The 16,701-nt window shown below is 42.3% G+C and overlaps 1 protein-coding gene across 4 annotated transcripts in view; it reads right to left on the reverse strand.

The window, feature by feature from the left end:
• ntm (neurotrimin) overlaps positions 1 to 16,701 on the reverse strand; it is a 329,246-nt gene that overhangs the window by 3,161 nt on the left and 309,384 nt on the right. For 2 of the 4 annotated variants that reach the window (XM_076020008.1, XM_076020007.1), the window contains 4 exons: positions 5,642 to 5,770; positions 4,654 to 4,774; positions 4,363 to 4,514; positions 373 to 408 (listed from right to left, as the gene is read on the reverse strand). In XM_076020008.1, the coding sequence (XP_075876123.1) occupies positions 373 to 408; positions 4,363 to 4,514; positions 4,654 to 4,774; positions 5,642 to 5,770 (438 nt within the window). The remainder of the gene's footprint in view (positions 1 to 372; positions 409 to 4,362; positions 4,515 to 4,653; positions 4,775 to 5,641; positions 5,771 to 16,701) is intronic. The other 2 variants (XM_076020010.1, XM_076020009.1) reach the window with 1 other exon arrangement.

A 16,701-nucleotide genomic window follows, 5' to 3' on the forward strand; every position in this document is an offset into this window, starting at 1 on the left:
TGGTGAAGGGAGCATGCAAAAACCAAAATGGCACGGTGCAGACAGAGGCGGTTAGGTTTGCAGAGAAGAAAGATGGAGAATGGTTAAGTATGCAGGCTGCAATGACCACCGTCACAAAGATTCACAGGACATATTCATTGAGACTCTTGCTTTTGCCTTTTGTTTAATCCCCACCCCTTAAAAGATGCGGATAGCCACAAGAGTAATGAGTTATTCCATTTGTCTTCTGTTCAATTTTGACATGATTGAAGATCCTGACACAGCTTTGTGCCGCTGTGTGGCACTGCAGCCCCACTTCGAGTTTCTGAGTACGGTGTGCGCCAGCATGCTGCTAACACTGTTGGGAGAGCGTGCTGGTTCAGAAATACTAACCTTGCAATAGCGTCGAGCTAGTGGGCTCAATTACCACTACAGCGGGTGAGGGGGGCAAAAATGGAACAGAGCAGCACATCATTGACAAAACTTGGGGAAAAGCATGAAAAGAAGGCAACTGAGTGGACCAGAACACTGCAAAGTTACATACTGGAGTTTTCAAAGTGGCACCAATGCTAGCAGCCATTCGTCAAAGTATGGATGGTGTCAAAATCCAATCCATAAGCTCAAACACTGTGCCATTTTAATATGAAATCAACTTGGTCTTTTTATCTTTTCAGTTGTTCCCTTCATAGGTGGCAACCGCCAACCGCCTGCCTCCATCTAACCCTCCCACACCAACTGACCTCATGTCCTCTTTCACTGCGTCCACAAATCCTCTCTTTGCTCTTCTTCTTCTTGTCCTCCTACCTGGCAGTTCCAACTTCTGCATCCGCTTATGACTGATAGTCACTGTCCCTCCTCTGTACATTCCCAGGCTATCTCAATCTGGCCTCTCATCTACAAAACATCTCCCACATGCTGTTCCTCTGTACTCATCCCTAATCAGATCCACCCTGGTCACAATCAAAGTAGAACCTGGCATTTTAAACTCTGCTATACCCAGCTCTGTTTCCTGTCTTTTACCACAGTCTCTGAACTATACCACATGGCTGCTCTTACCACCATTGCACCACAATCTACACATTTCTTTCTATTCTTACTGATACTTGTTTGGTGAACTTCATCTGACTCTTTTCTCCAAACCTGCTTGCACTCTGTCAGTAATTGAAGTCCTCCCCCATGTTAATCTCTCTTTCTACTCTGGTCCGAATCACTCACGCAAATGTATTCTGTCCCGCTAACCTTCATCTCTTCCTTTTCCTCCGCCTCTCTCGGTCTTCCTCCTCCTGCTCCCTGCCCTCACTTCAGATCACAGTGTCACCCGCAAACATTGTAATGTGAAAACATAATCATCAAGTGAAACCCACTAAGTGTGGAATGAAATATTCAAAAGATCAGGAAAGAATTGCTTGTTTGTTAACAGGATAACAATGTTATTGTGTTGGGACTTGGTGCAGTTTAAAATATTCAACATCTGTGCCCTCAGTTCAACTTTATGCATATTACAATTACAAGATCCACATTTAATTGTCAGGTCTCTGAAATCTTTATACAAACACGAGCACAGACACACACACGCACACACACACACAGAGAGAGAGAGAGAGAGAGGGAGAGAGAGAGAGAGAGAGAGAGAGAGGGAGAGAGAGAGAGGGAGAATTGTATGTTCCGTTTTCATCCTTTCTTAACTCTTAACTTAACACACCACATTGGTGTCCATGCCACTGATTGTGGTCCCTCATTGTCAGCATCTCATTTCATCACCAATTTATTACGGAATGCACATATTTGACTGGCTCAGTGGCATCATTTGAAATGCATAGATTCAGAACACTCGATCCAGAGTGGGATCAAACTTTATCCTGGCTTCTCATATCAAGCTCTGAGTGGGTTGAAGAGTGATGGGGGGGCAGTGGTGCAGCTCCTTTTTTTTTTTTCTTCTTAAAAAACAAATACAAATCCAGTTGATTTAGTGGTGTGACCTTGACATTCATTAAGATTTTATAACAATGATCACTCAAAACATTTGTAGGCATATTTCAAATATTTCGCAAAGGCATTGAAGTGGACACTGCTGGACTGCAAGTCAATCTGTGTCATAATAGTTATTGCTCATTGTGTCCTTGTTCAGTGTTATTGCTCATTTCTATTTAGTTTGTGTGGTTTTTGCATCGGTTGGGATAATTAGAATGAATGTCATTCATTCAGTCCTTCAAAAGATGGCAGATGCATATAAAGCGTCTTTAAGAACATTTTCTGATATTCAGATATTATTTTATTGAGTTATTTGTCAGTTGATGTCAACAACTTTTTGGTTCTTTCACGACAGGACTGAAAGAAGGACAGAATAAAAGCATGATTATTTTCCTATTTCAGCATTAACATCTGTCTCTACCTTGAGTCAGACTGAGCACCAACATCAACAACTCCACTGTGGACGTCCAATCGCCACTTCTCTTCTTCTTACTGGTGGCTATCACACCTCCATACATTCTCAGAGGAAATTAGAGGATTTAATTCCACATGCACATGTTGTTAGCTGTCTTAATTTTCATGCCCAGAAAAATTGGAAGAACCAATTTGGGCCTGCATTAAGTGCTGTACAGTCCCAGTATGCTCCATTGGATTTTTCAATAATTAGTTTTGTGTTTTTCTTTTCTTTTTTTCTTTCTGTGTTGCTGCAGCTGTTACAACAGCTCTAAAAGAAAACAACATTAAAGTGCAAAGTAGCTTTTGACTGAGCTCATCCGATACCACGATATATTTCTACCTTTTCGTTCACATTTTTTGTAAGTTAGATGAATTTTAACTTTGTAAATAAAAGCACAGCAAAGAGATGTTTTTCCGATTTGTTTTTATTTCGGTAATTTCGCTGTTATTCTGCTGGAAACGGCGTGCAGCGGCACAAGCTTCCTCCACGCTCTGCACTTTAATGAGCGTGTGTATAACTGAAGACACCGTTCCTTCGCAAAACCTGTACACAAACTCTCCCACCAGTCTGCTCCAAACCCGAATCCAACAAGAACGAGAGTTTTGGGTCCATAGCGACGGCACAAAGCGTAGCATCGAAGACATTGTGTTGTTGTAGCCCTCCAACAGCAAACAACGTTCTTGTCTGCCGTTTAAAATAACCAGGAGCACAAGAAATAGGGTACAGCTTATCTGCAAAGTAAGTAACACGTACATCATCAACTATCGTTCCATATCATAATGATTTAATAGGTCAACCGAAAGCAGCTGACCGGCTGAAAAGGCTCACTCCACCCCCTACTGTTGGGAGGAGGACACGTTCCCGTCAATAATTCGAATTTCTCTGCTGCATGTATAGGGGGGCAAGGTGAGAACTACGATTGGACGAGAAAACCGAATTATTGCTTAGTCCGATTAAGCTCTGCATGTAAACGCACTGAGTCGTGACTGAGAATCTTCGCAAACATTAAAACTTTGCTTTTTTACTTTTTTTGTTCTGAAGCTTCATAGATTCTACAAGGATTCTGTTGCCCTTTAGCAGTTAGTGAACATGGCTGCAGTGATTCCGCCCCTCAGCATTAAATCACCTCCTAGGATCCAGTCAACCAGCAGTATTTCCATAACTCAACTTTTTTGACCCAATGGTTTAGACCTGCTAATTTCTTCTGTGTCCGTTTCCCCACATTTTTCCACATTGTTTTTTTTTTTATGATTTAACAACATTCGCCTCCTCTTGTTAAACATACCTGGTATCCATCATTCATTAAATAATCATTTAAACTTTGCAGGCTACTGCCTTACTATGGTGGCTTTGTTTTTGTGGCTAAGCGACAGCTTCCCGTGAACTTGGCTTCACAACGCTTTTGAATGTAGGTTCAAACGTGTGGCCCTGAGGTGAGTAGAGGCTGCCGTCCTCTCATTCATTTGATCCTGCTGCGTGACTTCTGATTTGCTTTAATGAAACACTCAGACTTCAGCTTTAGAACACTCACTTAAATAAATTCCCAGAGAGCTTCACATACATGTCGGGATATTAGTAGATTTTCTGCATTTGCCCTGATTATGAAGTGAGAAAGGAGAAGAAGTAGTGGGCAGGGGGGAAGGTTTCCCAGGGCACTTTCACAAAATTATTTTTAATGTGTCTCATGAGAAGCCAGCTTGTGGAGCCAGCCTCTAATTCTCTAAAGATCCAAAATCACAGAGGCCTGACAATTTTTAGGTGGAGCAGATATAATAGGGACTCCATCTTGGACTGTTTTTTTTTAAGTTCTATTAATACATTGGGAACAGAATTCGGTGAACTGGAGGCACAGACTTGTAGAGGACTGATAATAAAATCACAGCGGGCTAGTCAGTGTGTGCGTTTCGTTTGTTGGTATTTCTGTGTCATTCGCAGCTGAACAAGCCGTTTCTTACCATACAGCAGAAAGCTTGTGTTTGAGCTCCCCAGTTTGTTGATGGCAACGCAGGTGTAGTTGCCGTAATCCGCGTCGGACACGTTGAAGAAGGTCAGCTTGGACAGTGAGCCAGCGGTCAGTATTTCCATCCCGTCGAAGCCATTGACGACCCTGGACGGCGGGGACAACATGCAAAGTGCATTGGCGGATAATTAGCGCTGGATTTCAGGTATTCCAGCAACTGCAAGAGTGGCAGCTGATGGCCGGGAGTCAATAGCCGTGAGATCCAGCCGGCCGATAATCTCATTACCTTCTGTCATCCTTATACCACTCAAAGTCGGCCTCGGGCACGGCGTCGGCCTCGCACTCCAGCACTCCCCTCTGGCCCAGAGTCACTCCGACGTCTCTGCCCTCCGACACAGTGGGAGCATCTACCAGCGGGCAGCAACACAGAGGGGCACTGTTATCAGGACTGGAAGGCAGCACAGGTCAAGCAGGTCGCGAGGGGAAGAGAACTCACGGCCGATGTCCCTCATGCGCACAGGTCAACAGACACTCATGAGAAAATAGTTCCAGTGAGTGAAGTGCGCTGGCAGGGTTGCGATAAGGTGTTTGTAAATAATCAAGTGATTATTGCTAACGTCAACATCTAGTGAATGAAATACATTTTTTTAGTGTCACGGAATGTGTATAAATGAATATATTTCCTAACAGCAGGAATGTGGAAAGACAAAAGCAGGCAATTTACTTTTGACTTGTCACCAAATTATATCTATTTCAACTCTCTAAAGCTTGATACAGAAAAAAGCCAAATAATTAGACCCAATTTTCTTTTTTGTATTGTATTATATGATAAATTTGGTGATTTTGTCAAATGCTTTACTCACGATTTCAATTTTAGAAAACATAATCATATTAATTAAATAATAAAAACTGCCTTTGTTTTGTGTTAGGCACACACACACACTTATATAATAACTTACTTAATAAATATGTATTCTCTTAATGCAAGCAATGATTATTGAAAAAAATCTCTACTCACGGAGACAAGAAATAAAAAGAAACAGAAACTCACATAGCAAATACAATTCAAAGGGTTTAATAGCATTAAAATGCAACTGATTCTCAAATATCTCAGACTGTTCATGTCATCATTTTTTTGAGCCAATTGATTCTTTTAGTCATTATATGGTAATTGAAAATATGCACATTATCTATTCATTTTTGTTTGCCAAATGCTTTATAGGCAAATTGACTCCTTCTTTCCAATTCTTATCCATTAACGGTGGGCAACTCACAGTTGACGGTGATGTCGACGGTCTGGACATCTGCGTCGATGTCATTGACAGCTGTGCACTCATACGTCCCCGCTCTCTGCCTGCTGATAGATGGGATTTCCAGGTACTCGTCATCTGATGCCATGTCCCCTGCGAAAGGTCACGCACACACAAAGCAGAAAAAAAAGAAAGAAAGAAAAAAAGTGGAGACGGTCATTTAGGGGTTGAAGCCAAAAGTCAACACTTGTGGCCTCGGCGCTCATTTCAAGCGCGACGCTGTTGCTGTGAAGCAAGAGGAAGGAGCACGTCGACTGGTGCCGAACCTTGTTACCGGCGGTGGTGGTGGTGTAATTCATCTACCGAGGATGTTTGCTCTTGAGATGCGACGCGCACAGCGGCAGAGAATCTATTTCTGGTGCTGACAAAAAACGAAAAAAAAAAAAACAAAGATGGGAGCGCCGTCGCGGCTCAGAAATGAGAATGAAAAGGCTTCCGGAGCGGCAGGAGCGACGGCGGCGCCGTCAAGTCTCGCCCGGCAACCCCATCCGGCACGGCGGAGAGAAATGTTTTTGCGCGGCGGCTAAACGACGTGACGCGCAGCCCCGATCCTGTCGGCGGCGCTCCTCCGCTGCCCCCCCCCTCAACCCTCCACTGCAAGGCCCCGCACAGACCACTCCCTCAGCTGGCTGACACATTTTCCCTTGGACGTTGTGACACTTTGTGATTAGTGCTTTGTAAAGCTATCTCCCCCTCCACCGCACCCCCTCCGGCTCATTAGCAGTTACATGCCAAAACTCTGACATCCTGCTCTTTTGTGTGCACCTCTTAGGCCTTTGCGTGCGTGGCCGGGGACTACAAGTGAGATATGACGGCAGAATGAAGGTGCCGCCAGTTCTCAGCGCATCAATTCGACACGCTTGACAGAGACACTTAGCACAGCACTCACTGCAAAGAACAAAAGACAGAGTTGACTTCAAGCGCCCCCCCCCCCCTCTTCCCAAGGTGTTGGTAGGTGACAGTAATAAATTGCACATGGATTCACTTTGCTGGCTTCCGACACGCCGCTGCAATGCACCTGGGAAGGATGTGATGGGCAGAGGAGGAGGAACGTTGCAGGTGCTTTTTGCTTTCGTTTCCACGTACAGTACATATAGAAAAGACAAACCCTTCATACTCGCTCACACACACCTACAGACAGATTCGACTGATTAGACTTCTACGAAAGAGGATTAGGGCCGCAAGAAGATAACATTTTTATTTAAATTGACGTACAAAAGACAACATTTTGTGAATAAAGTCTAAATTTCGTGAATGAAGTCAACGTTGAAAAAAAACGGAATTTCGTGAATAAATTAGAAATTTCATGAATAAAGTCGACGCAAATACAGTGGAAATTGGCGAGTAGACTGGATGGATGGTGGATTAACCCAGTTATGCACAGCTGTTGAAAGTAAACTGACGAAAACAGGTGAATCCCACAAGGTTCACCAACAGCAATCAGGAAACTGGAGAAAACTGAAGTACTCCACTAGACCTGCGCGCAGAGCCTTTCCACTTTATTCTCGACATTTTTACTTACTTCGAGTTGACATCAGTTGCAAAATTTTGACTTTATTCTCGAAATTTTGACTTTAATCTCGAAATTTTGACTTTATTCTCTAATTGGAAACTTGGAAAAAACAATTCTAGCTAATTTGTTTTCTCTTTTTCCGGCCCTAATTCTCTCCCGTAGACTTTCCAATTCACCTCACATGGATGTTTTTAGACTGTGTGTAATGGAAAATAAGTATTCTTGGCATCCAGTGTAATCTGTTATGTCTCACTGTATAACCGTCTCGAGACATTCTCCTCGTCGCCCGCCAGGGTGATGTATTCGTTGTTTTGTCTCCTCTCATCCTCCCCTCCTCTTTCCTTATCTTATCCTCTCCCGGTCCACTGTATAAGAGACCTTCTTCCTCCTTCCCTTTGCACTTGCACTGGCATTCATTCGAGCTGTTGCACCTGTTGCATCGGTTCTGTTGGTTGTACTTTGCTTGTGCCTTGGATATCCGATCTTTTATTTTCTGTTCATTAAATTACTTATTCACTCAGCATTTCTGCCCCAGTAGCTTTGCTCTTTTCCACAACACTGTGGGAGTAAACAGTTTCTTCAAAAGCAACAAAAACTTGAGCATTTCATTTTAAATTCATATACTACCTGCAACATTTTGAGCGTAATTGTCAGTGAACGTTGTATATTTGTCAGGGTAAATTACACAATGGAACCATTTGTTTGCTTCACCAATATCCAATATTCATCATTCACTATGTGCTCTTTTCAAAAGTATGACACTGTTTATCCAGTCTTCTCCTTGGTGGCCAAAGAAACAGAGGGTTTGTCTCAGAAAGGTTGATTTTGTCTTTTCATGTTGAAGTTGCTTTTCTTTTCCTCTGGGAACAAGCAAGAACTTGAAAAACAAGAGCTTCAAAAATTAGTTTTTACTGGACCACTTAAAAAAATAAATAATCCTGTCATGGATTGGGACAAGACTAAAACCATCGGAGCAGAAAAAAACCCAAAAAACTATGGATAAAAAAGCCAACAGGAAACAGAATGAGGGCAGAAAAACACCTTGAACTGGGGCTGAGGGAGCACATCTGGGACTTTCTCCTCCAGATAATGTCGGGCAGCTGAGGGTGCGGCCGACCTAGTGGATCAGCTGATAAAAGGACGAGTCAGAGCAGTGAGGCGGCGATTCTGAAGAACACTGCAGACACCAGTCGAAACATTTTATGCAGATAATAACAAAAAACAAAACAAAACACCCTCTCCCTTGTTTTATTTGTTTGTTTGAATAGAAGCACAGTAACAGATGGTTGTGTCGGGAAGGACATGCGGCATGAAACCTGCAGCAAATGAAACATGCAAATCGATTCTTTGAATCAATCCATTTTGGAATGCTGAGGTTGGTAGGGGCAGGAAGGAGGCCTGGAGGAAGAGCAAAGAGGAGGTGTTCTAAAAGAGGACATGGAGTCATCGGGTGGAGGCAGAGATGGACGCAGATGATTGGCTCTAGCCAACCCTGAAGGCAACACCCGAAAGAAGAAGAAAAAGATGAAATGAGAGCGAAACATGTCAGTTGTGACTCACCTGTTAGAGGAGCAAATGCGCTGAAGTGTTTACTACACTGTTATTCAGGACACTCAGTGAAACTTTTCCTATAGATATTTAAAAGCATAACTTCTAGAGTGTGAACAGGGGACTTAAGAATAAATATTTTTTTAATGAGTGTATTAAATAATGAGAGTAATGTTAAATTGTAAGAGCACTCATTTGCTTTTGGGTGTTCGCCATCACAACTTCTCATTCATGAGAACATGACAAAGTAAAAACCTCTTAGAACTGGAGCCAAGACACAAAGTGACCTCCTCATGTATGCAGCAGCAATAAAACAGTCTGTTTTTTTATTTATTGTGATATTATTGTGCATACTAACGTGCCTGTGGAAATGACCAGATATGGTTCCTCCACCTGTAAATGGTTAACATCGATATGTTGGCTATAAAAGCAACATTATCACTGGTTTAGCACGTCCCGCATCACATGGGTGCATCCTCATCATTCACCTGTGCCTCTCAGACAACTCGTAATTACTCTTCAAAGAAGCTTTTCATCATTATCGGCACCATGATCGCCCTTATATGGAAGTTGAGCATGCAGAATGCTTCTCCACCTCCGCCAGCTGGCTGCCTTGGTTTACCACCAGACTCTTTGCCTGCACTGTGGCACTAAATATAGAACAGCACGTCACTGCCAGGAAGACTACAAATTAGATTCAACGTTCAATTACTTTATTTCCCGCCACAAGGCAGCGCTGTTTCCCACCCTCCGTCCCTTCCCGCAAAAAACACATTTTTTAGTTTTACAGCAACAATGACTTCTTCTTGTGCCTCTGTTCTGTAATTACCAGTCAAAAATCAGGTAATTACACGGTGGAGAAATGAGTGCTCTTTGCACTCATTTCCCATTGAAGGTGGCACTTGTGAACAATGCTGTCGTAGCTCTGCAGAGCACTACACTGTGAGCTATCCACAACATGACACTGTCCCTGAAAAATACTTGAATTACCTCTTGTTACAACACTGTTACACAAATGTCCTCAAAAAAAAAATCTTTACAGCCGTACAGAGAAGTTAAACACTTTGGACCTTTGCAGAACAATTTTTGCAATTAGTGTTTGGCGGAAAATAAAAAAATACTGTGATTACAAATACAAAATATTGGAGGGCAAGTATGTAGAACTAATATATGGCAAATTGTGGATCATCATCCCATCATGCAAACCAGTGAATGCTGAGAATGTTTTGAACTGACCTGGAACTATGAGAATATTAATTATAATATTTTTTTTTAATGTCCCAAACAAAGAACATACAGAATAGTGATTGTTTGAACTGTGACAAATATGTTTTTTTTTTATTTTTTTAGGAGCATCTGTGACATCCTTTTCATTTTAATTTGACTAAATGTGGAGACAGGAGAGGTTGGGGTAGAGCTAAAATGGGATTGAGCCTTTCCCCACGAGTGCACCATTCTAAATTATGAGTCATTTTAAAAAAGCACTGGGCCTGTGACCAAGCCATTAGACAAACACTGCGGGGCTTTGTCCTCCAACCGCTGTCAAAGTGACGTGGCAGGGCATCGGGGAAGGACAAGGTGGTCAGCAGCACGCAATAAAAGGGATCCAGGTTGTCTCAGGAGAGGGCGGACGATTGTGATGTAGCCATTCTGTGGCCTGGAAATGCCATCCTTAAACATGATGGGGGAGAGGAGAACGAGGGAGGAAATGGAAAAGGGGGATTAATGTTTGAGCGAAGGGTGAAAACATGAAAAGCAGATGCTCAAAGAAGAGGGGCAGAGCGAAGGTTTGTGTGAGAGTGGAATTGAAATTCCTGAGCAGGAGTTGTAAAAGCTGAATGGCAGATAGAAAGTGTTTATTGTGGAGGAGTGTTGTTTCATTGGTGGTTGGGGGGAGGGAGGGATTTGTTTTTGTTCGGAACATAAACTTAAATACTTAAACCTCAAAGTCAAGACTTCAAGGAAAACTTTTTTGTTAACATGCACTGTGAGGTCCAAACGATAAATTAATAGACCTCATATCACCCTCGATATCACACCGTGGCTTGAAAATCCATGAATCACACTGAGACGTGATATTACCTGCATATACGTGACCTAGTCCACCTAGGTCCACCTAGTCCACACAAACTTAGTTTCCGGGGCATTTAGATTCATAAGTAAGAGTAGGAAACTAAGGTCACTAATACTGTCAATACTAGATTTTAATTTAATCCATTAATAGAGATGATAAGTCCACCACATGTACAGTGAGCTATAACTCTTGTCCAATAAACTGTGCTTTGCTGCTTTTCATTTAAGTCACCAACAAGACGAAACGAACTACTGAACTATCACGTTATTAAACAATTGAACATATTGGCGCAGCAGCTGCCAATGCGCCACTTTATTTACAATAAGATGCAGATAATTGCAGATGATTTGAAAACTAAACCTTGATATTCTTCTTCAAGCATTGTAGGTTTTTCGTGGTTGCAACCGGATCTCCAGGTGGAGTTAAGTCTGGAAGGTTTTCAGGGCTTATCTAATCACAGGACGCGCACGTGTGAAGTTCAGCGTAAGGCCCGCTAGCTAGCTGGCTTCGGCATCGCAGACTCAAGACTTGATTGGCTATCTGTGACGAAGGCCCGTCACTGAGGACAGACAGTGTCAGGAACTCAGCACACACACACACACACACTCAGCACACATTCATTGTTCCCTCTGTCTTTGTGGTGAGTGCACGCATCACAGTTTCGCCACATTCAACAGTTTATACGACTCATACTTATTCTGTGGCTGTTTGCTGAGGGTCCAGATAACTGCTGTGTCTCTCCTCCAGTCACTAGGTCTGAACAAGAGCTGCGCTGTAGCAGCGCTATTTATAGTAGGCAGGAAGTAGCCATCTGCACAGGTGCGCTAATAAGTGGAAGATACCATGTGCGGTCCGGTAATTGTCCAATTAACTGTGTGGTGGGTTAATGCTGAGGTTTATTTTTCAGGAGGAGGAAGTAGCTTCCATCTCCATATTGTTTTGAATGTGAGAGCCATGACATAGAGCCTCTGCTTTTCTTTAATACTCTTTAATTTGTCATTTTGTTGTTTACCTCTTTCTTGTGGGTGGGTCCAGGGGGAGGAGCTTGGCAGATAAAAGCCACTGGCCCACCAGAGTTTGGAGAGAGAGGCCGCAGACTAGAGCAGGAGGAAACTGTCGGGTTCCCCCTTGTTTCTGCTGTCATTTTGGGTGTTTGAGTTTTTGTTCACGATTTTTGTGTAAATAAATCACCTCGACCTGCTTTGCGACTCCAGCCAACATTTTGTTCTTGGAAGCTGTAACCCACTTTGTGACACTATCGCAGCTAACTGAGGTCGGTTTGCTTACAGCAGACAGGAACCTGATATGTCGATTCCACTGGCCTAAGGCAGATTTCATAGACCTGACAACACTAGCTAGCTGAAATATGATTGGATAAAAACTCTACTGGAATACACAACAATGGGAGCAACACAACCAAGTGAATATCATATGATGTGAAAAGAACATGACTATGGAGAATAACTGCTGTCCCAAATCATCTTTCATGAATCGCACCGGTCCTATTAATGTGGACTTGCTGTTTGTTCAGTGGGCCTCCACCCGTGCAGCTTAATGATTCAAACCCTCAATACAGCCGCTGATGATAATGCTGTGTGGCATTGGCTTATCGCACCGATCCATACTCGACTGCACTTTGGGACCTTCGCTGTTGACGCCTTCAGCTGAGACGCCACGCGTGCCTCGCAGTGCAACGTCTCCCCTCTGAGTTGCGTGTAGATGTAACTGTCGATATCCCGCGTTGATCCGTCAGCAGCTATCCCAGCTGGCACGAGGACGGCTGCCCCCTTCTCTGTTTCTGTGGCTTTTCCTGTCCAACTGATGTTGACAGTCTCTATCCGTGCATCTGTTCAAAGTTGTGGTGCTGTTGACTGATAAGCAAAAAGCCAAAATATAATGCCCCCCCCCCCCCCCGAAAAAAAAAAAAAAATAGGACATTTAAGCAATTACAAGGCCTTTATACAATAAGTAATGTGTGCTGTTTATTTTGATCTGGCTCTCAAAGGGTTCTTGGTTTAAAAGAAAAAAAATGAAAAATAAAATAGCTACCTAATAAAAAGGTCCATTGAAAAGTCCCTTTATCTTTTTGACAGACAGAAAGACACAGACGCGCATGTAAAAAAAGAAAAACGTTGTTAAAGAGAAAACGACAGGCAGCGTTTATGCTATTCGCAGAAATCACATTACACATACATTTTTTTTTTTAAAGTGGCAGTGAAGTGCAGGAAGCTGCTGCTGCTGCTGCTCCACTGCTTCCCCCTATGACGACGCACTGCTGTGCGTGTGCGAGGTAAATATATAGATTGCAAATTTTCCACTGCAAGTCTGCCGCTGGCACACGGGATCTCTTAATGTGCCAGGCCTCCTTTGATGCATCATCCACTCTGAAAGGAACAACATAAAAGGGGGGCAAGAGAAAATAATCACTGGAATGTGGAAGCGAGGGGTTCTGCGTATTACTGGGACAAAATGAGGCGGCTTTACATCCGCTGAGGAGATATGGCAGCGGGGAGAATCTGTTTTGACAGTGCGGGTTACGATTTGACCCATGAATAGCACGCGTATTTCCGAGCGCACAAAAGGCAAGATGAGAAGCAAGGCTGTTGCTAATCTTTTGGGCCAACAGCCAATTTCTGTTCCCGATAAAGGCCACAAAACAAGGAGGGAGAATGTACAGCATGAAAAGTGAAAAAAAAGGAAGAACCACGCTGCCAAACTCTAAATTAAATATGAAAGTTAAGAGGAGAGAGTGTTTTGCCTTTCACTTGGCTGAAAAGAAATGTTGACAGCACGGTCCAATTCGCCCATGCAGTAACGGGGAGCAAGGTTAGCCTTTGAAATCGTGCTTTTTTTTCTTCAAAATTAATTATAAAGTTGGTAAACTGAGCTTTTCTTAATTGCGTTCTGCAGTAACTGTTTCTGTTCAAGGGCACCTCAACGAGAAAGCTCCACCAATCACCATCAGGGATGTTTGTTGTTGTTGTTTGTTTTGTTTTTTTATTGCAAAAAAATAAACTCTTAGAAGAGATGTGACACATCTGCTGCACGCTTTGTGTTGCCTTTCAAATCCTGCACGTGCTGTAAAGCAAAATTCATTACATTTTTTTTTATTTACTTTTGACTTTGATTCTTCAGAAGCATATTTTCTCTTCAGCTGCCATTCTAAATGCTTATTAGAAACATCAAAACCCAACACAACACAACTGTGAAAAGAAAAAAGTTGTATTTTTTTTTTTTTTTAATTCTTTGGGATTGTAATTTTTACCTACTTTGTATGATTTTACTGACTTAATTTCATAATACTAGAACTAGTTTTTGGTTTTTAGTGTCTAACAATGAAGACACTGTCCTCCTCCATGAATGAAGAACACTGCGCATCCAATTATTATTATTTTTCATTTATTGTTGTTTTTTAAAACTAGTCATGCTGCTGTTCAGGGGTATTCTCCCCAAATGAACTCCAAAGACTCTCACCATCTGTTTAGCACATTCTTGCCATTTTTAATGGTGGCCAATTGAACATAATCCCATAAATTCATCCTAGTTCATACATGGTGCAAGTTCATCCTAAAACACAAGTAAATATAGCCATATATACATATATATATATATATATATATATATATATATATATATATATATATATATATATATATATATATATATATATATATATATATATATATATATATGGACTCTGAGTCATGGGGAAAGCAAAACAATTGTCAAAAGATCTACGGGAAAAGGTCATTGAAATGTATAAAACAGGAAAGGGATATAAGAAGATATATATAAGGAACTGAGAATGCCAATCAGCAGTGTTCAAACTCTAATGAAGAAGTGGAAAGTGAGAGATTCTGTTGAAACCAAATCACGACCAGGTCGACCAACAAAAATTTCTGCCACAAAGGCCAGAAAAATTGTTCGAGATGCAAAGAAAAACCCAGAGATTACTTCAGCTGGACAGGACTCTACTACAACTAACTAAATGGCTTCACCTAAGCACTAACCATGAGTGAAAGAAAAGTTTTTGTTATCATTCATATTCTCTAAGAAATGGCCAAGAAATCATAAATTCTGCTAGGGTATGTAAACTTATGAGCACAACTGTATAAATATATATATTCAATTATATATATATATGTATATAAAGGGTGTCAAAGTTAATGTTATTAACGCGTTAACTCCACGCCGCTTTATCGCCGACAATTTTTTTTATCGCGCGATTAACGCACACGGTGCTTTTTGAACCTTTGGCCGCTCCGTAGATTGTGGAAACGGGAAATGAATTTACTCACAGCACACAGTCACACGCTTGCAGCCGGCTTGTAAACACAACAAAAAAAGCACTAGGAAGGACTAACATGGATAAGGCGTCTTTGTAAATGGAAAGTTCCACTTCAAAACCCTGCCAGATGGCAGTCTTGACAGGACAAAAGTGATATGCATTTGCTGTAACGAGCGCTTCCATTCGGCGCCCATGTTCATCAATGTAGTAGTTCACACCAGACGCGAACAGGCGCGCGGCTCCCCTCGCGGATCGCGCCATGCATTTAACGTCACTTCACTGGACGTGGAAGCGAAGCGCCGAGCGCTTCTATTCGGCGCCCACGTAAATCAATGTGGTGGTTCACAGTAGACGCGAACAGGCGCGCGGTTCGCGCCATGCATTTGTCGTTTCGGCGTCTGCTCTATTTTGTGCGCGAGCCGCGAGCGATCCTCGTCACAGTAAGTCGCTCAAAAAAACGAGAAAATCCGGTGAATTTTCAAAATAAACTAATTTCAAAATAAAAACCGAATGACAAATTTGATCATATTTGTATGTTATATTTGTCAGGACATTGTATCAGAGTGCGAGAGAGATTAAACAAATACACACACACACACACACACACACACACAGGAAGACTTGATCAAAATACGTCTGTTTGATCCTAGAGATGCCGGTCAGTGATCATTATGAAAGAGGTCTTGAGATGGACACCTGCGTGCATGTTTCTATTTACACACACACACACACACACACGCACAATTTTTTTTTTTACCCTGTGCATCTTTTGTTTTGTTAGTAGTACTTGTCATTGCTCCAACACGGATAAACATGCTGCATTTGCAGAAAGCAAGTATTTGCCTACTCCCATGTTGATATGATTATTAAAAAAAATGGAAAAATATCAGTTTATGGTAGATTTAGAGCAGATAAAAAAATATGCGATTAATTTGCGATTAATCGTGAGTTAACTATGGAAATATACATATATATGTATATGTATACTGTATATATATACATAAAGGTTTCAGAATCAATCAGCTACCAGAGGGCACTCCATCACCTCTGACTTCAAATAAAAAAATTTTGACGAAACTCCAAATCTGTCCAAAAATCTTTGCCGTGTGGATGCTCATTTTTGGCTGCCTTAATGCAGCGGGGAGTCAGCCGGCCGGTGGACCGGCCTGACGACTTTTGCAATCTGGTTGTGCTGCCGTTTGGAAGACGCTGAGGATCACTTCTGATCCGTCACAAGCCCCTAAAGCCATCCATCTATCAGAGGTGAGAGGGAGCTGGGTCCCGGCTCTGTGGGATCCCAGGCCCAAATCATCAATCTTTATGCACACACACACACACACACACACACACACACACACACACACACGCAGACACGACTAACCACCGTTGAACTTTATTTATTTAATTCACTCTTATTGACACCCCAGAGTGCTTGCCACAGCTTGGCTCATGCTGAATAGCCCCGGGCTGGAGAGGAGATGCTGTGCAGCTGGGAGATCCTGGAACTGTAGTTTGGATCCCAGACCAGGACGCCTTGTGTTTTGCTGTGGTCTCCGAGTCAAGGCCACAACTGTGTTGCACTAGACTCTGCTATTGTCACA

The sequence above is a fragment of the Nelusetta ayraudi genome, unplaced genomic scaffold (genome assembly GCF_046127955.1).
Source record: "Nelusetta ayraudi isolate G7.1 ecotype Tasmania unplaced genomic scaffold, CSIRO-AGI_Nayr_v1 ptg000011l, whole genome shotgun sequence".
Taxonomy (NCBI): Eukaryota; Metazoa; Chordata; class Actinopteri; order Tetraodontiformes; family Monacanthidae; genus Nelusetta; species Nelusetta ayraudi.